Consider the following 20,973-nt stretch of genomic DNA (forward strand, 5'->3'; position numbering starts at 1 on the left):
TTCCTCCTCAGAGGGGGGATTCCCCACACTCTTCCCCTGCTCCAGTGTGGGATCTCACCCCTGGGATACAGTCCTTCCTGCTGTTCTCCAGCATAGATCCCCCACAGGCCACAAGCCCTGCCACCAAACCTGCTCCAGCCTGGGCTCCTCTCCCTGTTAACCTGCTCCAGTGTGGCTTCCCACAGGACCACAGCCTGTTCTGAGTATCCACCTTCCCTGGCACCAGTCTCCTCCAGGGGCTGCAGGGGCACAGCTGCCTCACCATGGGCACCAGGGGAATCCAGCTCCATTGCCTGGAGCACCTCCTCCAACTCCTTTTGTACTGCAGGGCTCTTTCACACATCCACACTCTTTTTTCCAGCTGTTGTGCAGCTGTTTCACCCCCTCCTTAAACCTGTTATCCCAGAGGCACCACCACCACCTGTGGTGGGGTCAGCCTTGGGCAGCACCAGATGTGTCTTGGAACCAGAGGGCATTGGCTTCATGAGACCTGGGGGAACCTTCTGGAATCTGCTCACAGGAGATACATCTGCATCCCCTCTGCTACTAAGACCTTGCCACTCCAGTCCAATCCAATGGTTTAAATAGACCCCAGAACATTAATTTTCAAAGCCAGTGTCAAAATTTCTCTATTTCATGCAAGCATGGCATCTTTTTTGATAAAATAAACTTTCTAAAACTGAAAAGTTGTTTAAAGCTTAATGCCCTAGATTTATCCTTTGCCAGCAACTCTTCCTCTGAGAACAAGTCAGGATTTAATTACGTCCCACCCTAGAGATTGCCATGACCTTCTAAATAGTTAACTTTCATAATTTAGTCTTAGAACATTATAATTTTTCTCTCTACCAAAGGCCTAGTGATATTGCTACTGTCTACATTATCCTGGAGATATCACTACCAATAAGTCAACTCTGTGACTTCAGTTGCAGTCAAAGGACACACACAGCAAACTCCCTCTCATTTATGAACTGCATGAATCAAACCACGGCAAATAGTAATAAATTTAGTGAAAGGACTGATTTTATATATGATAGTATTTTTTTCAAGTGGGCCATAATACAAAAAGAAGGTTCTATCTAAAAAGCATTAGTTTACCAAAACAAATTGGACATGAGTCTGTTCTACTCTGCAGAATACAGGCATATTGACTGAAGAATAGACTGGTTTAACTACCTTTGCATTATTTGTGTATATTTCTTCTGTTTGAACTGCTAGTTGCAGAATATTGCCTGGAAATCAGAACCTTTGCAGACTTGTATTTGTCTGTAATATGTATGGTTTTAAAATAGGTAATACGAGAAATCCAACCAAATAGCTAATTTAAAATTTTACATTGGATGTGCATGGTTATGCAATTGTAAATGTTAGCTGCCCAAAATTCAGGCTGCCTACTTCAGCAGGCCTGTTTGGGTGCACTGAGCAGGATCCAGATAAAGTGATACTTGTGCACCCTCTTAACCTGACATTGTCCAATGGTAAAATCCCCATGTTGAAGATGTGCTCAGTTTGCTCACCTCCTTCAGAATTAAAAATTTTGTTTCCCCTCTCGTGGCAGAGGAGGAGAAAGAAAATCAACTCAAGGGAAACCTGACCATGACTGTTAAAAGGACCCCTATAGAAATCTGAAAGATGAAGCAAGACAGAGAAATGGAAAGCAGGGCAACATCCTCTCAATCTCTGTCTCCAGGCAGTTACTTTTACAGTTCCACCCTTGGGAAAGATTGTCAGAAATTATAAGGGGTGAGCAGAGAGAGGGGGAGCAACAAAACACTAACAAGTAAGCAAGAAAGCAAACAACTTTAACTGAGGAAGACAGTCAGGTTTAGATTATTTGTTGCAAAAATTTTGGTCCATGGCTTTTCATTTTTCATTGATAATACATGAACTTTGGCCCAAGCCTTAAGTTTGGGCAAAATTCAGCCCATTAAGGCATCTATATTTTGCTTCTGAGGGAAAATTATTTAACTAAGGTTGTACTCATTTAGTGAAAATGAATTATGTTTGTGAAACATATAAGTGCAGTTTATAATTTTACTGTGCTTTCACAATAAACTGGTCTTAATAAGAAAAGTTTTTCATAAGAAAAATTATGCCTAACATAGTTATCCTTTCTCTTTCTAGTATATTTGTACTAAATGAGCAGCTCATCTATCAGAATTAAGTACTCTAATCCCTCAAAGACCACTGTGCTAATTTCCTTCTATCTTTTGATTAAAACTTGGCGCCTCCACTTTTCCAAAATAAGGATTTTTTTCTCTTTTTACTACTTCAACATGTATTTAGGGAATAATATTTAACAACCTGTCAGCTTTTTTTGCCCAGAAATATAGCACTATGAAATTAACTTAAATTAAATGTTAAAACATTCATATTTTTATCAGCACATAAAGAAATGGAAATGGAGTTTCTAAATGAAGTGGAGACTGCTAAAACCCCATAACTTGAAACACATTACAGATGAATTTAAACTCTTTAACTACACACACTATTTGCTTTGGTAGTCCCCAGTTGCATTCCCAGAATGCACAGTGCAACTTCTATTTATTTCAATACTGTCATGGCATACCCATATAGATTGTATACTGGGAAAAACTGGTACCAGCAGTCAAATAGCAGTAAATAGATTAAGATCACTTAGTATCTGTTTTATAAGAGAAAGTCTTATGTTGTGTTTCACACCAGCAACACAGGAGTAGAAATAAGGTAGAATCAAGATTTATGGGTAGATAAGAGACCAAGATAAGTAAATGTACTGAAGCAAAACTTTTTGATATAAATATTAAGCTGGTTTTGGTAAAAATTTTGATTTTAAATGAAGTATATTAATTTCAACAAGGCTTTTTTTACAAGGCTTCCTATTTACAGAATGGATGGCTGGTTGGGGTAACAGCAGCCCATGTTCAGTGTCCACAGGATGAAATGGGAATCTGTCTCCCATATCCCATAGGGCTGTTCTGCCTACAGCACTGTTAACTATTCTGACAAGAGCTTAGAAGACTTCTGCCTTAAAATAAAAATCAAACATTTACTGTAACAAGACCATTGATGCTGATGCAAAACAAAAGAAAATTGAAAAAAAAAAATCTCAAGCTTTTGTACTGGGTCTGGCTGGGATGTCACAGCAGCTGATATTGTCTTGTGTTCTGGATTTGTGACTGAACTGTGTCGATCACAAACAAGTGTTTTGGCACCTGCTGAGCAGTGCTTGTACAGCACCAAATCCTTCTGCTTTCCACTCTGCCTCTCTGCTGGGAGAGGAATGAAACTGGGAGGAAATGCAGCCAGAGCTGTCAACCTGAACTGCCCAAAGGCATATTCCATGCTCACTTGTTAATCTGTTTAATCTTGACCCACAAGTTCACTTGCTTTTTCTCTTCCTCTGCACTCCCACATCCCACAGGGAATGATGGAGCAGCTCTGCTTTGCTTTGCTGCTAGCTGGGGTCAGCCCAACACACTCCTTTTCTAACAAAATTCACTGAGCAGCTGAGCCTGTGATTAAATTCCAAATCTATCAACTGATTAAAAAAGACATAATTTTGTCACTAAGGCAGAAATGTGTTCAGTTTGATTCCTAACTCTGTCCCAGGCTTTCTCTGTGGCCCTGGACAGTCTGAATTTCTACTGTCCTTGGACAATTCACTCAATTTCCACCAACAGGAGTTTTACTAAAACAAATTTAATGGCAGCAGCAGCAGCACTAAGCCATGTATTGCTTTTGTCTTGCTCTGGAACTGTTTTCCCTCTTGTTTGTAATCAAATTAATCAGTAAGAGGTTGTCTAAACTTATAACCAAACAGCCTGTGGTCTTCTTTTATAGCAGATCCCATGAATAGCAGAAAAGAAAGTGGTAATTTGATTATGTGTGCTTGAGAGAACCAATATCTACTGCAAAGGTTTCCTGTGTACTCTTCCTGCAAATGCAACAGCTAAACACGCTCAGCTTCAGCCTTGCAACTGTGTTTTTACTTTCAAGGCTGTTTGTTCTTTAACTGGCAATTGTACACATATAGCTGACATTAAAGACTGTTGAATACAAAAGCTAATACAAATTTCAGGCTGTCCCCAAAAGTAATTTTTAGAGAGACAGGTAATAAAACAGACTTGTGTAGTTCATTAGGTACCACTAACCTAACTGAATACATCACTGTCAACTCCAGTAACCTTGGACACAGAAGACAGTGTCACACTAACCAAGATTAATGAAACTACTGAATGTTAAATATAAGACCAGAGTTTTCAAAACTAAAACTTTTTATTGCTGAGGTGTTAAAATGCTAATGGTTTGTTTTTATGCAAATAGCTTATATGAAGCATGGGAGACTTGACAGACACTTTGAACAATTGCAGTAATAAGCAGCATCAACAGTCTCTGGCATACAAGGCTCTGGAGGAGGTGTCATGTGACTATCTGCTGCTGTTACTGCTTTGACCTTATTTTTTTTTTATTCTAACTCTGAACTGAGAATTCTGCTCTCATTTTCTATGCAGACTCTTTATCCTTGCCTAGAAATTAGGACTTTTTTAAAAAAATAACTATTTTACTGTTGTCAGTTCTTTACCTCTTCAGTTTTCCTTACATTTTCCTTGTATTTGCTAATTGACAGGTATAGTATATGATAAATCAAATTCAGTAACTTCTCTTAACTGCTAACAGTTCTTTCTTACTCTTTATTTTGATGAGAAGTATTTTTCACTCTATTCCAGAAGGTCTTCTAAAAAACAGAAAAAAATACAATTTTGGATGATATATATTTTTTACACAAAATATCATTATCTTAAAATAAACTAGAGCTTTTATATCTCTTAATGATACGGCTTATATAAACACCACCACAACAGTACCAACTATCATGAAGTAAATAGTAAACAGAATGTGAGAGTAAGTAAATGAAAAGGAGAGCAAAATCCACATCATGTTTGCTTCTCTCATCCTGGGAACTATTAATTCTGATTATTTATTCTGACTTTATTTTAGCATATGAATTGGGGGGAGAGAAAGGAAAACAATTGATAGTAAAATTACACTTAAGAAAATTAGGTAAAAAATCATATTTACCTGTCACGAGGCAGCTTAACAACTAAGAATTAACAACAAAGCATTGAAGAGACCTTCTGGGCCATCAATGCACAGTTCCTGTCACACAATTATTAAGTTTTTTGTTTGGTTTTTAATGCCCACTTGTCTCTACCCCACTGCTTCAATGTCAAATCCCTGCAGGATGCTTGTTTGCTCACTTTGCCCATGAGTTCCTCACTGTGTGATTCGTGCAGGGGAAGCACTGAGGCACTGAGCACCTGGATGGGCATTGTCCAAATGTCTGCTCTCGCCTGTGTAACATCTTGTGTTTTCTGTTTCGTGCTTCCTGACAAGTATTGGTTTGCTGTCAGTCATCCTCAGTGACAGAGGAACAGCTGAGGAACAACAGACTATTATTAAAGCAGCATTAAAAATTAGACTTATTAGACGATAAAACCATACAGTAAATAAAGCAGATTCCTTTATTCACCAACATATCTTCATTATTTTAAGATTATATTTTAAATATCATATCTATATTATAGCTATGACATTAGTTATTAAGTTATGGTTATTTTAATTAATTAATTAATTTATTATTTTTTTTTAATTAATTTACTTTTAATTTTATCTTATTTTCCTTATCAAATGGTTTCCTTATAAAATTTTCTTTATAGAAGTGCTACACAGAAAATCTTAAGCAGCAACATTTTATGCACACCTTAATAGTAAATTATTTTTTAAATAACTTCTAAGAAAAGAAGACATGATTGGTTTTCTTACAGCTCAAGTAATTTACAGTGTTACCTCTGTGAACTCTGCACACTGAAAAATTAGACAATCTTCAAAGTCCCAAAATCCTACAAGTTTCATGGTAAAAAATTGCTGGTTTTCAATAGTTCCCTATTGATTATTGACAAAAACTACTCATGTTCCTGTGGATCTCCATTTACTTGAGCATGAGCAACAAGTTTCCATGGCCCTAAAGCAAAATTACAGAAGAGGGTATTATCAAAATTTTTTTAGTAAGAAATCTGAAAAAAATGAACTGTCACAATCTCAAATACAGTGACAAATAAAGCCCAAATCATCAATGAAAACAACTCCAATTCTTTATCATCTTTGCACTATCTATTAGCAACTGTTTTCCCATTAAAATGACAGGTGCAAATGCTCCTTTGTCCTCCTTGTACTTTCCATAGATTGAGATAAGATTTTTCTGTGGTTTTGGGGTGTTTTTTTTAAAAAGGATGTGAAAGCTTGATGTGGACAGTAAATGTCTCTTCACAGAGCCAAGTTTAGAGGAGTGAAGGATGCAGTAATGACAATAGGAGAGGAAGACATGAGCATTCCTAACCCATCTTAGGTTAAACCTACTTGGGACTGTTGCCAGGGAAGCTGAACAGGGAGTACAGTTCCATCTCCCTAGAATTCACAAGGTGAAGCCCTTCATGGTGGAGAATGGCTCCAGACAGCTGAGACAAGACCAAAACCACAGCTTATATAGGAGAGATAAGTTGGTATCAATATGTAAAATATCATGTAAAGAGGAGCAATCAAAGACTGGACATGGAAACTATTCACATTACCCCAGACCTGTCTGTATAGCCACACTTTAGCCACTTTAGCCCAGTAAGTGCAGACCTCCCTGGTTTGCTGACAGTGAAGACTTCAAAACAGATCAAAATATCCAAAAAACCAAGCTGAGCTTGGAGGAACTCTGAAAATAAAAAGCAGCAGGGCAGCACAAAGGCAGCAGAGCAGCATTGTGATGAGAAGATATGTGATATCATGGGGATTAATTAAAAAAATTAAAGAATATTTTAAATTATTAAAAGGAAAATAAAATTCTTATTCTGTCACCTCTCTCCATGCAGTATAAGCAGAAAATAGAATGGGGTGATTACAATCACTGCACTTTGGTTTAACACATAGAAACAACTGAAAGCGATCATTAACAGTGTTAAAGTACAGATGCTGACATCTTGTATTTTCTTTCCTGACCATCAGAGATTTGATAGCAGTTTCTGTGCATAACCAATAAAAGTTGTATAAGTAGGCGAGTAAAAAATTTACAGCCTCTTCCCATCAAATACCAACTCCCAAAAGTTTAAAGAAAGTTTTTTAACTTCATGCTATTCCAAAATATTATTTTCCAAACTTCCATTACCTTGAATTTACCATTTTTCTACATTAAAAATTTTAGAGGAAATAAATCTTTCAAGGAAGAACTGATAAAACAGGCAAGTCATAGGAACTGAATGTTAAACAAAAATCTCAACAAGATAACCAAAGGTGCTAAGCTGGATGTGGACAGTAAATGTCTTCTCTATTTACACTTCACTTCTGTATTTTCTGTTACAGATATAGTGGGGGTGAGAAAGTTTGTTCTCACATAGGCAAGAACCTTTACCCATATGATCACAAGACTGAGATGAATTTATTTGAGTCCCTAGCACACATCCTCAAGACAACCTCCCTATGCCAGGCTGCAGGACAGAGCAACTGTGTCAGCTGGAACCTTCACCTCCAAACCTGAGTGTTTCTGTTAATTGATGTGTTTGACTTGCACTGTGCTACCAGCAGCAACCACCTCTGAGTCATTTTATAAGACTACAGAATGCAACAGTGGAAAGAAAATCAACAACTAAATAAAAGTGTAAGAAGTTACTCATCTGTCACTTGCAATTAGACATGAGAGACAGAAAATCCAGAGTTATTTGTCCTTTACACTAACTAGTTAAAATTAAGCATTCCTGAATAAGCCCACTTGCAGCAAGAGCAGAGAAAGCTACTTTGGATGGACTAGAAACACTAGAAGCAAAAAAGATTTACTGTTTACAAGCAGTAAGCTTTAATAGCAGCAATTTGAAAAGGAAAAACTGAATACTTATTTTGTAGATATTTTGTGTTCTGTGTGCATTGCTCCCTCTAGTGTAAAAGACAGAAAACACAACAAACATTCTCCAAAAAATCACTGAGATCCGTAACAAACTTTTTTTTAAAAAAAATTATTTTCTAGTCAAATTTTCCTCTTAAATATTTATACAATAATTGCTCATATTTTGATACAATAAATGACATTTTCACATCGTTTAAACTGATGATGTAGGTCCCACATTTCTATTAACAGGAAATGATCACAGCAGAACTGAGCAGTGAATGTGCAAACTTCCAGTCTGTACTTACAACTGTAACACTCCCCAAGAAGCTGGCAAGCCAGAATGTGGTGTTCCAGTTTCTATCTCCATTAGAACACTAATTTCCATTCTATGTTGTTATTATTACCTTCATAGAAGAACCTGGTCTAAAACACAGTGAAGTACACTCTAGTATGCACACATTCATCTGCCTACTGTATCTGGTTAGGCCCTAGAATTTCGAAATAAGGCAGCTTTGGAGCTCAGACTTCCTAAGTAGGTACGAAATCTGTCAAAAACACCCAAGTCAGAACAAAGACTGGCAAGTGTGAGAAATTATTTTAAACTTCAACCCAATCTTAAGAGCGACTGGATGATCCTGGACTTCATCACAAGAGAGTATGGGAACAGCAACTGACACTGCTGCAACCTCCCCTCGACAGGGTCTGGGAAGAATTCCTGGGACAGTTTCCACCACATAACCAGAACAAAAATAAACGAGCCTTTCATGTCAGTTTCATCGAAAGGTGCAGCATGCTTTTTCAGGATACTTAACAAGCTTCTTTTAATCAGTCAAGTTTTCCAGCTGGTAATTCTCATAGGCAGCACATTTTCCTTCACCAACAACTGACGAAATCATCTCTGAAAAGTCATAAAATAAGACTCAGAAGTCTTGAGCAAAATTTGAACTAGAGCTTTTCCTGATAATGTGATTAAAAAAAAAAGTTCAAAAATAATTAATGCTTTTTTTTGCAAAAATGAGCTCTTTTCCACCCCACAATGTTGCTAGTGTGCGAAGCAACTGAGAACGTAGGAAGCCTTCTGAAGAATCATTTTGCAATTCTATGCTTTCTTTTTTATGGGACTTCATATTTCACAGGTATGAAGATTCTTATCATACAAGTACTGTCATCTTCCAACTTCTGTTGTAACAGCATTTCAGCTTTCCAAGGTCCATGACAGAAAAAAGGCCCGTTTCTCTGTGCACCAAATGAGGTTGTGAATCATTAGCTAGTTTTACACATACAAAATCTGAGTACATTTTGTGGAACCAGCCCGAAATAAAATCCGATGCAGCGTATTTTTTTAATATCCTAACAGAGTCCTAACGATGACAAGCGGTTCTACTGTCTCAACACTGCCCAAATTAGGCTCCATTCCCTTTAAAGAAGGGCATGATTGTATGTCAGATCCTCAAAGTTATTATATTAAATGCAAACAACCAGATTTTAATTTTTCTAACTGATGTGGCTGCTGTGGCCATCAGAGCAGCATACCTCAGTGATGGTCCTTCCAGGGTACCTGCCATCACTGCTCTCCCTAAAACTGCGTCTGCTGTCAAGTCTGAGAAAACTATTTGCTTGATCATTTGTGAAGTTTATCCAACTCATCCCTAATTACCAGGGTCCATGACAGGCAACTGGTCTCAGCTGCTGGAATACCTCCTACGCAAAGGGCTCAGTAAGGACAATGCTGGGTGCCACAGGAAAACATTCAGCTTCTCGGCCCAGTGCCTCTGGAGCAGCTCAGTCATGGAGTAAGAAAATGGGCACTGCAGCAAAATCTCAGGGGCTAAATTCAGGACAAAATTTACAGTTGAGAAAGAAATTTTATTTCAAGCTTCTACGGGGGTATTACAAACAATAGAGAATAAAAACATTAAAAACTATTTAAAAAGTAATTGTCCCTTTAAAATAAAGATTCAAGCAGGTTTAACAATGAAGTATGCTATTCAATGAAGTTTTAAAAAAAAAGATTTAAAAAGTATTGGTTTTGCTGTATTTGCTAATCCTTTATAAAAAAGCTGGGCATAAATACTTCGTGCATTCATATGCATTATTTGGTGTTTCATATTATATAACTTGGTACAGTATTTACGATATCACTGCAAAAGAGTTCAAACACAGTGCATTTATAAATAATGGAGCCATTATAAATCACATTGCAAACATACCTTGCCATTTTCATTGTTACAAATTCAGTATCTCAGTGAAGGTAGGAATAAAGTAGCTACAACAATCAATATCTTGACTTTATTTTTTTTTCTTTTTAATATAAAAATGCAGTTCTGGAAACCCACCCTCCTTCTTCCCCCTGCCCAAACATAATGCTTTACTTCTTAAAAATAAAAATAAAGTACTAATTCTATATACATCACATGTACCATACAAAAATGTATCCAAAGTTTCTATTGCTACCAAAGTGTTCTAAATTAAAAGTTACATAAATCCCCTCATTGGAAACAAAAGATTACAAGTTACCAAAAAACCAAATTACACACAAACCATCGAGTTATTTTATACAATTTCCAATACATTTTTCTCCCAAACCAAGTTGTCTTCTCATGTGCCTGTATAAAAATGCATATCAATATATTTGTCAATTTTATTTTTCATTATAAAGCAAATTAATACATTTTCTACAATAAATAAAACACAGGGAGGCACACATATCAACAAAATTAAACCAATGGGAGATATATGGGATATGGTTTTGAAAGAAATAATGTGCTTGCAGGCTTTAAGCCAGGTTTGTTTAAAACAGTAACAACCTTAAGTCATTTTGGGCAATAATGGAGTGTTTTTGGTGATTTGCAAGTGATGCACATAGTATAATTTTTATTGATCTCTTTTTCACAAAGTACCCTCCAAAATAACGCAACTTCCTTTCTTAAAATACATATTTGTAATTGTAAATTTACATCAATCTTAAATATGTGGTACTTTGTGCAAAGAGCAACAATTTACACAAACATTCAGAAGTCTTTTTCAGAAGCTACAGACCAAGGAAGAAATGATACAAGCAGCACCATACTGTATATGATTTAGGCAAACATATATTTTATGCCATTTTGATATTAGGCTTTAAAATCCACTAAACACCTCAAGCTGGAAGATGGTGCTTAGGTAACTCAACCTCAGAAAGAAAGAAAAAAAAAAAGTTAAAAGCATGGAAAAAACAAAAACCAATTCCCTCCCCAACAAAATTATAAAAGGAATTAAGGAGCTACTTCTAAAATCAGAATAAGTTAAGTGTTGAATATACATTTATGTACAATTATGAACACTATGAACAAGACATTTTAACAGGTTTAGTGGAAAATCCTCCAATCTACAACACAATAAAATAATTAATCAATATGGCAATGGTGATTTAGAAGAATTGCTCAACTATTTCAAGTTTGCAGAACTCAGCCACTGAATCAACAATTAAGGGGTTGTATCTTCAATACATTCTTTTAGACAAAGAGGTTCATTAGTAGAGTTCAAGTCTCTGTGGTATTTTTCATGCCTTGCTAGAGAATCTGTGTTAGTCAATATCACTGAAGTCACTGACTGGTTCTCCATGGACTCGACTCAGGTGATTCATAGCACGATCAAAAGCAATTCTTACTGCTTTCCGTATGCTCGAGTTACGTCCTTCCATCATTTTTAACTTGTCTATGGTCTCATCTATCCCAAGGGGAACCATTTTGGATTTGGGAAGCCACTGCCTGTAAAAAAAAGGTAATAAATAAATCTGTTAAATATAGAATAAAATCAAGAAGTCTGTCCAGAAATGTCAGGGCTACTATGCCATGTTTCTCCTAGTGAAGCTTTACCACCTTAAACAAAACAATAAAACACCTTTTAAGTTAGTGCTTACTTGCATTAAATATTTAAAGAACATGAAATATTAAGAAAATCTCTTCTATAAAACAGAATACATTCCAATTCAGTGATATGCACTTAGTAATTAAGTGTCAACAGAAAAAACTTAGCCTAAAATACTGCTGCAGTTAAAGAACAGGCAGCAGCAACTGACACTGGACATGGCTCAAGATTCACCTGACACAGTATTGTTTCTCTTCATTATTTCCCTTCCATTAAAACAAGGAGTTTTCAGATGATGGATTTTTGCCTTACATTTCAGGCATCTTGATTTGTTCTTTATGGGGAAAGCTAAGCTGGCAAGGAAGTTCTACTTTAGCATGCTTTTACCCTGCAGTATGAAATCCCACTAGCTCTGTGTTCAGGGTACTTTTCTGTTGCAAGCTCCATACATTTCTTCAAATTCTGGACATGGAGGAGTCATAATGGAAAAAGCTCTACATCCTGTTCTTCTAATTAAAGCATTCTAAATATTTACTTTAAAAGTATAAATTAAATTTATTTTAAAGGTTGATTGTAATCATGTTTTCCAAAGTTACACACATTGAGGAAAACAAAAGTTAGGTCAATTAATGAATATATTTAAGATATGCTACTATAGTCTACAATCCCAATCCTGCAAAAGGCAGAAGCCCTCCTTTTGTATAAAAATATTAGTTTGGGAGGGAGACCATTTGAAGCCAAACCAACAGGAAATCAAACAGTCAAATCTGCAAAAAATTTCTTTTAAATAAATAAAATTGGCTTTCATTTTCTTAAAGGATCCTAAACTAGAACCCTATTTTATTGAGCACACACACTGAAATAAAATGTGAAAAGTCAGTACAAGGACACAGACAGTATGACAACAGCACGAAAAGCATCAGTCTAACCATTACCAGTTTTAATACAGATCAGAGGACGTTTTAAGAAGGTATTTTTAAAAGAAAGCTTTGCAAGTCCTCCAGATATAAGTGACGAAGAGGAAGAAACAAATATGAAAATCCACAGGGGATAGACACTGGTATCAAAGAATGAAGATGACAGACACCCTTCAAATGAATGAAAATAACAAATAGGGTTCCAGACTAAAAGACACAACAGAAACAGAACTATGAGTGCCAAAATAATCATAATAAAAGAATCGTTACCAAAAAAAAGTTGGTGGGGTGAGGGTGGAGGAAAGGAAAGGGGCTGGAAGAAGTATTGAGTCTTTTCCTGTCCATCTATGCAGAGTACCCATTACAGACAACTTTGCACAATATTTACATGATTTAGGACCACCTGCACATAGAGACTAATCAAAAAGAGTTTAAGCTGTAGAGGACTCCCCAGATCAAGAAGCAATCAGAGCAATTATTAAGAAACTGACCAGGGAAAACATGCATTACACTGGTAACACCAGTAAGAGGAAAAAAAGAGAAACAAGGCTGAGTATGTTTAAATGCAGATATTCTCCGCAAACAAAGGCAGAAGAATGCAGGATCTTATGGAATCCTGAGCAACTGAACAAAGATAATTAAGACAAAGTACCAATTAATTAAAAAAATAACTGAAGAACAGAAAAATTATGCCAAAAAATCTAAGGGTTAAAAGAGCAAACATCAGTTATAAATTTTAAGCAGAAATTTATTTAAGTGATAGTGTACTGGCAGAGTGAGTCAGGGGAATGGCAGCATCACTCAATGCCACATATCATCATCTAAAGAGGAAACTAATAGCTAAAAGTAAGTAAATTCAAGAGAAAAACAAGACATGGACATATTTACAGTTAGCTTGACCTGTATGGAAACTAGGAGAGGAGAGGATCTACAGAGAACATAGAAAAGAAATACATAGCTTGATGAATGGTAGATGGGAAGCTTGCATGTCTAGGAAAAACCCACCAAAACAAAAAACAACCCTAACAACCAAAGGAAGACGAAAAAACCTTGTGTGTCTCCTCCTACCTCCCCAGAAAAACCCCACCAGCCCTAAAACCGAAGACCATGGGGGAGGGAAAGAGAATGTTTTGTTGTGTGAATTATCCCCCTTCAGGCTCTACACATCATATTGCTGATGCTAAAATAAATGGAAATAGGGAGGGTTTGATAAAAAAAATTAAAGACTAAGAACTTCAAATGAAGGTGTTAGTAAAGCACTGAATTAAAGAGAGCTTAAAAATTCAAAGAAAATGCACTTGAGCAGACTGGGGGAAGAAGTGTTGTAATTCAGAAAGCAATTATAAAGGGTGATAGAGATAAATGTTAGACTATTACTTTTTAAAAACCTGTAAATCAATGAAGCAATCTCATCAGGTCAATAAATGAAAGTCACTTGTAAATAAAAAAGACTATTCAATGACTTAAAATATTTTTTTCTAAACTGACAATAAAAAGGTACCTTTCAGCGATGATATATATACCTGGGTCCAAAAATAGACTCAAATATTAAATTTTGACATTACAGTTTGTAGTTCCACAGGAATTATATTTATGGAAAAATAATGTTTCAATTTTCTTCCAGACCAAAGGTACAGGTTCTTAAAATTTTAGGTTATTGCATCAAATAATACATTTCAATAACATACCAACTTCTTTTGTTGTCAAAAAACAGTACTAAGAATAGTTTCTCATCTGATTTGGTCTGCATTTGTTCTCCAATTTTCAGTACATCTAGAGGTGGCACTGGTATAGTAACACCATTGTGATGGCCAGCAACACGAGGCATCTTAGGGTCAATAATCTGTAAAAGAGAAGAAAGGACAGGCCCTCATTTTTAAAATTATGTAATTCATTTTAAGAAGGAATTACAAATTAAGTTAACAAGATATAAATAATAAACTAAACACCCATTGGACATAAACTTTGTGTTACACACAACTTTTCGACATAAGTTGAATAAGCATAGTGGAGACCTAGTGGCAGATTTGACTGAAAACACCAAAAAAAGCCATTTTCATCCGTATCAGTTCTTCTTAATAGTCCCATTTGAATTCCACTTAGTACAACTTTAAGACTGACAAGCAGGTTTTAGAATGAAAGAGTCAAACTATAATTTCTAGAAGCTGTAGCTGGCCTCAAATTTTAGGGTTTGAAATTCATGTGCCTTAAAGAACCAACCTATGTTTAAGTATTTTGGTAATAAATAATATTTTGGTAAAATACATGTTCCAGACTCAAATTCTGGGGCAAAAATTTAAAAACAAAACCAAAAAAATATGTAACTTTCAAATATCTTGCATATCCAATTTAATGACTCAGTCTTCAGCAAAACATGCAGTTACAGTCACAGTCTTTCTAAACGAAACTTGAGGGAGAGAGAGGGAATATGTTAAACTAACCAACTTGATGTAAAACTCCTTTGCAGGCAGCTCACAGCATTATGAAGTGCCTAGCTTCCACCCAAGGAAAAGTTTTTATTCCATGCCTATTTCACCCATCTCCTGCTCTATCAACTCCTGTTTTTCAACTATCCACACTGGCACCAATCTTAATCCATAGTAAACTGACTTTGGGAAATAAATTAATAGAAAGCTAATACTGTGGGGAGCTCATAGAAATCAGAAGAATTTTCTTCTCTTGACAGAAGTTTAACTCCTCAGTTAACTTATCCCACTCTCAGAAACACCAATGCTCACATAAAGGAGAAGGCAGAAAAGGAACCCTTTGGTCTTCATCAGTTTCAATCTAGCACTAACGTGTTTCAAGAGACCATCATCAAATCATCAAATTTTCAGCATCTGACCCAAGTGTCTTTGAGTCACCCATTGAGGGTACCTAAACTCAAGTGCTCTGATTTCCACCTCCAGAGATTTTAACCTGACTCTTGTATGATTACATTTCATGTTGTCTTTAGAACACACATATTAAAAGCTGTGATTGTCCAGCCTTGTATATAAATCAAGCCAGTGTATGCACTGATCATATATAACCCCAAAAGCCTAAAGCCAAACACCTCATCAATATTTTCTCTGCAAGCTTTGATGTAAGCAGAACTGTGTCTGCTTCTTCTTTATTAACACACACATATATATATCTCCTCTATTAACAACAGCTTTAAGATTTCAGTACATCATTCACAATTGGCTGCAATCAGTCAGTTTATTCCAGCTATTAAGTTTTTAGTTGCTTTAATGAGCTGCACCATCAAGAGTATTTTTATACTAATTTTGCAGCAGAATTAATATATAATGTAAAAACAGTGACTACTGAGACAAGTATGCTGGTTTTAGCAGGGATGGAGACAATTCAAAGTAGGTGGTACAGGGCTATGTTTTGGATTTGGATTGAAAACTGCATTGACAATATAAAGATGTTTTGTTAAAGCTGAGCTGAGCTTACACAGAGTCAAGGCCTCTTCCCCTCCTCACATTGCCCGACCAGTGAGGAGGCTGGGGGTGCTCAAGGAGTTGGGAGGGGACACTGCTGGGGCAGCTGGCCCCAGCTGACCTTAGGGATAGTCCATCCCCTATAGCATCATGCTCAGTATACAGAGCTGGGGGAAGGAGGAGGAAGAAAGGGACATTCAGTGTGACGGTGTTTGTATTCCCAAGCCACATGTAAAGGAGATCTGTATTCCTGGAGATGACTGAACACCTGCAGTCCAAGGGAAGTGGTGAATCAATTTGCTTTGCTTGTGTGCATGGCTTTTGTTTTCCCTTGTCTTTAAGACATTAAACTGTCTTTATCTCAACGCAAGAGTTTTCTCACTTGCACTCTTCTGACTCCTCCCCACCCACAGGTAGTGAGCAAGTGGCTGCAGGCTTAGTTGCATGACACAGGAGTGTTGCACATCTTAAAGGGCTGGCAGGGTAGCAGAAACTATTGACTTAAAATCTGGTATTGCAGTAACTTCACAAACTCAGTGCATAGTAAAGAGGGCAGAATAAGCCACCTTTATTCAACCTGCATGGGAATTTGCCAATTTCCTTAAGTTTGCGCATGGCGTTTTCAGACCAGAAACAGTCACTACCGTACTTGTGGGAAGCTGGGCACTTACCAGAGCTGGGTAAGAGGGATATCCACTGCATTTGGCCCATACTACTTTTAGAGGCTCAAGAACAGATGTTGCAGCATCAGTTGAAATCCACATACTGCTATGCCCAACTTCTAAGAAAAAAGAAATATAAAATTAAAATGTTCCAGAATGAAACCTCAGGCAAATCTGCAGTTCTTGGTTTCCTAATCAATAGCTTGTGATCCTTAGAATCCAAATACTAATACCAACTTTCACACACATACCAATAAAAACAAGGTAGTATTCATAAGAGCTCTTTACATGATACTAATACTTTTTTCCAAGCCTACAGATAAAGAACAAGAGTTTAGACTTCTACAAATAGCATATCTAAAACATCTTAGTTCTTAGGAAATGTTTGCCAGATTCCAGTAATTCTTTCCCTTTGAAAATACTCCAAAGAAAACATAAAATTATGGTACTTCAAATAAGAGTTTCTTTTACTGTGATGACAATCTTGTCACAGAGGTGATGGTTTTCAAGATGCAATTTGCAATATATTTTGTATATATTTCCAAGTGTTGGATACCTGGATACCCACACTGAGATTAGCACCTCATAACTTAACAATACTGGTACACATTTCTATTCTTACACCTAAATTCTAACCTGGATTTTGATTTCCATTTATTTTTAAATAAAAAATAAAAATAAAAAACTTATTTTTAACAAGTTTTCTTGGTCTCTCTGACCTGCTCTCTCCTGCAGTCAAGTTGAAAAATGTCAACAGGTTTCCAGATAGCAGCAATAGTGCTAAATTTCTTCTCAAAAAAGCAGGGTAACAAACAACTGAGTTTAAGTTACTGTGCCCTTCTACAGAATCCTCAATTTTCTTTGCTGCTCAGCAATAGATTGAAGCCTGAGACAGACTTAAGCCTTTCAGTCAACCAAAACCACAACTGGTCCCCTAGATACAGTTCAGAGACTGATCAGAAGAGAGTGAGTTACAACCTCAAGATGGAACTAGAGGTGGTGATCAAAGGGGGAAAAGTTATCCAAGTTCATAGGCTGTAAATGTCAGGCAGCACTTCTTGTATGGGGAAACATGGTACCAAGATAGAGTTCAGAGGCTGCAGCTGCACATTCTTTCAGCAGTCAGGCAATACTTACTGCTGAGAGAAAGTGCATTTCAAATGGGCATTGCTTATTTATAATGAAAGGTGGCACGCAGATACATGCTCTATCTTGACATTAAAGAAACATACCAGGGCAAAAAAGTGTTTTAAGACAATTTAAAATTAGAAATAGCATGAAAAAAGTATTTAAAGCTATCACAATAAAAAAACTAGTTCAGTAATGCTGCACAGTAAGTTCCGTTTCTCTGCTCTGTTAGTAACAGTTTCTAAAGTATTCACATGTCAGTTAGAAAGAATCATGATGGTTTCAATTAATTCATCCTTTATTTACAGACTATTTCAAAAATATGTATATAGAACTGTATGTGGTACATAAAAACAGTACAAGTCCTCTTCTTCAGGACAGCCTACAAGAAAGAAATCTACACTATTCTCAGCTGCAAACAAAATGGTATTTTAATGCTGAAGAGAAAATCATACACAAACTGATGGGATGCATGCAGCCAGACACAGAGACTTCTCAGGTGTAAATACAAGTAAGAGTCTCAGAATTCCTCTTAGTCAGAGTTTATTCCACATGGTAGTAACGGGTTACTAATCTAGCACATAGGATTACTAATATTCTTTTACAAGGTCTGTAAAAGAAAAAATAATCTTCTTTTTTTATTTCAAAACCTCTTTATTTCCTCAAGCAAGGTGAGAAAATTAATCAAAATCAGAGTCAGATGCTATTTTTTAAAAAGTCTTTAAAGAGTCAAAAGCAGAATTCAGTAGTTTCTGGAAGGATATCAACAACAATTTCAGAAGGCTTAATGTATTTAAGCAGTAAAAAATCTATCAAATAAATGTACAAAATTATACAATACTATTAAGAATTCAAGTATTTATAGTTACCAGCTGCAATTCTTGCTGCTTTGGCATAGTTTCCATTTTCAATGCATGATATCAGTTCACTTCGATCTTCCAGTGTGTGTCTCCGTATCAGGGCAGGTTTACCTTTACCACACTTCGGGAGACTAAAACTACAAAAGTATTAACATTAAAATCATTACTTGATAATTAACCTTGTTCACTATAAATCAAAATTTTGAATGAGAATTTAAATTTCATCAGTACAGAATAAAATCACTGGAGCAGGCTCTAAAAATATTTTGAGTAACAAATACAAACAATATAAAAGCCAAAGCTCTGATTATTTTCATACACAGAATTGCCTGGTTATCAGCAAAAGATAGTTCCACTGCTCCAACAGTTCTACCACACAAAAACCACAACCATTCTCTTTAATTTTTCACTACAATTTCCAGTCTTTCCATTGTGAAATGCCTCCACTCAAAATGGGAAAATTGTTTTCTACACACTTGAGATTTCTTCAAGAAATCATAGAATCTGAACAACAATTATACTGACAATTTAATCTAGAAGATCACATTTAAAACAGATGCAATATTAAATTATTTTTGTTTCTGAAAGCCTTTTGGACATGACTGCATTAACACCATTCTCTTTACCTGAACACATGAATCAAGTCCTCTTTCCTGTCTAACAATTTACCCTATACTCTCCTGTATGTCCCATCCTTATAGCTCAGGTCTGGAGACAGCTAACTTTCACCCAGAAATCAGTGTTCTTTCAGAAGATACACCATTGGTGATGGAGACATCAATGGTGGCAGAAGTGTCCATTCTGACAGACTCCATGGAGAGAAAGTCAATACCTGGTACAGAGTTACTATCAACACTGTAGTACCTACCCAGCCACCCACAGACTGACAACCTACAGTTCCAAAGCCATCAAACTACCTTTTCTGTGTACAAGACTCTGCTTTGTAAGGCGCTTCTCTCTTGCCCTCACAAAAATAAACACACATTTTTAGTGCTCCAGATGAGGAAGGCAATTACGCCAAGACACTATATGCAAAAATATATATCTTTACAAAGCAAGAAAAGCACAGTCAGTTTAAAAATGCAACTGCCTGGATATGCAATAACCTGAATTCAACAGAAGAATCCCAGCAATCCTGAAAGGTATCTCGGATCTGACATAACTGATAAAATTGAAATAGACTATTTTTTCCAAAATTTATGCAATCCTCCAATGTGGGTCACAAGCAATATAGAAAACTGATATATCCAGTCTCAAATCTGTATTTCATATTTACAGTTTTACCTTGAGTTACACAAGAGACTGTTACTAGATGAAATACTAGATTCTGATGCACAGCGGCGACGAGGTTCAACTTTTCTTCCTGGAGTATCATCTAATGCTCTCTCTTTACTTTCATCTCCAAAACCATTTGATAGACCTGCAGCATAACACAAAAAATAAACTGCATCAAACTGGAAACCACACCATTTTCATTAACAACCTTTTGTATTTACACAACATATCATTAGTGTTTTGTTCTTCAAGTATTTTGGTGTGATGAAAAGAATGCGAATATTAACAAAATATGTGATTTCAAGGAACTGTTATAAATAGGAAGTTCGTGTTGTCCATATTTTAAAAACAGGATGAACCTTTAGGTAAGGTACAAAAAAAAAAGCAAGCAGAGATTGTAACATGGGAAATACTAACAGGAGTATCAAATCAGTCTTTGCATTAATGTTTCCAACTATTAAAACAATCACGCTGAAAAAAGCTAAATAGAAAAAAACCCAAGAAAATAAAATGTTACAAATCAGGCAGATTACCAAGTCAACAAAAGGGTTATTTCAATGCAATGGTGTAATCATTAAAATCCTTTTCAAACACTGGAAAACTGATATGGATTTCTCCATGACACTATCTAATTCTTCCTGGTAGTCTTTCCATTTTAGTAAATTGAGACTGACTGACATGATGATGACTGTCTTCTGTCACCAATAATCAATAATATGCATGGTACTGTTTTTAGTTAGCCTTCCCCTAACAAAAGTTTATATACATCAAAGGATATTACATTTTAATTTCATAATTGTAATAAAAACATTAAAAAGGCTTTCACATTACAATCCACTTATTTGATGGGCTGTTGCCAATCCTGCTCTGGGTTTGCTACACAAACAGTATTGTCGTTATTAAGCTATTTCTATACTTTATTAAAGAGGGAAATGAAAAGTTTCAAGATGG

The 20,973-nt window shown here is 36.1% G+C and overlaps 1 protein-coding gene across 5 annotated transcripts in view; it reads right to left on the reverse strand.

Annotated features, from left to right (window-relative positions):
• Positions 1-9,748: 9,748 nt before the first annotated feature.
• Positions 9,749-20,973, reverse strand: part of BRD1 (bromodomain containing 1) — a 58,403-nt gene continuing 47,178 nt past the window's right edge. For 4 of the 5 annotated variants that reach the window (XM_064422159.1, XM_064422157.1, XM_064422154.1 and 1 more), the window contains 5 exons: positions 20,032-20,167; positions 18,757-18,884; positions 16,769-16,878; positions 14,358-14,512; positions 9,749-11,652 (listed from right to left, as the gene is read on the reverse strand). In XM_064422159.1, the coding sequence (XP_064278229.1) occupies positions 11,469-11,652; positions 14,358-14,512; positions 16,769-16,878; positions 18,757-18,884; positions 20,032-20,167 (713 nt within the window). In that variant the 3' untranslated portion in view covers positions 9,749-11,468. The remainder of the gene's footprint in view (positions 11,653-14,357; positions 14,513-16,768; positions 16,879-18,756; positions 18,885-20,031; positions 20,168-20,973) is intronic. The other variant, XM_064422156.1, reaches the window with a different exon arrangement.

Source organism: Passer domesticus, chromosome 5 (assembly GCF_036417665.1).
Source record: "Passer domesticus isolate bPasDom1 chromosome 5, bPasDom1.hap1, whole genome shotgun sequence".
Lineage (NCBI taxonomy): Eukaryota > Metazoa > Chordata > Aves > Passeriformes > Passeridae > Passer > Passer domesticus.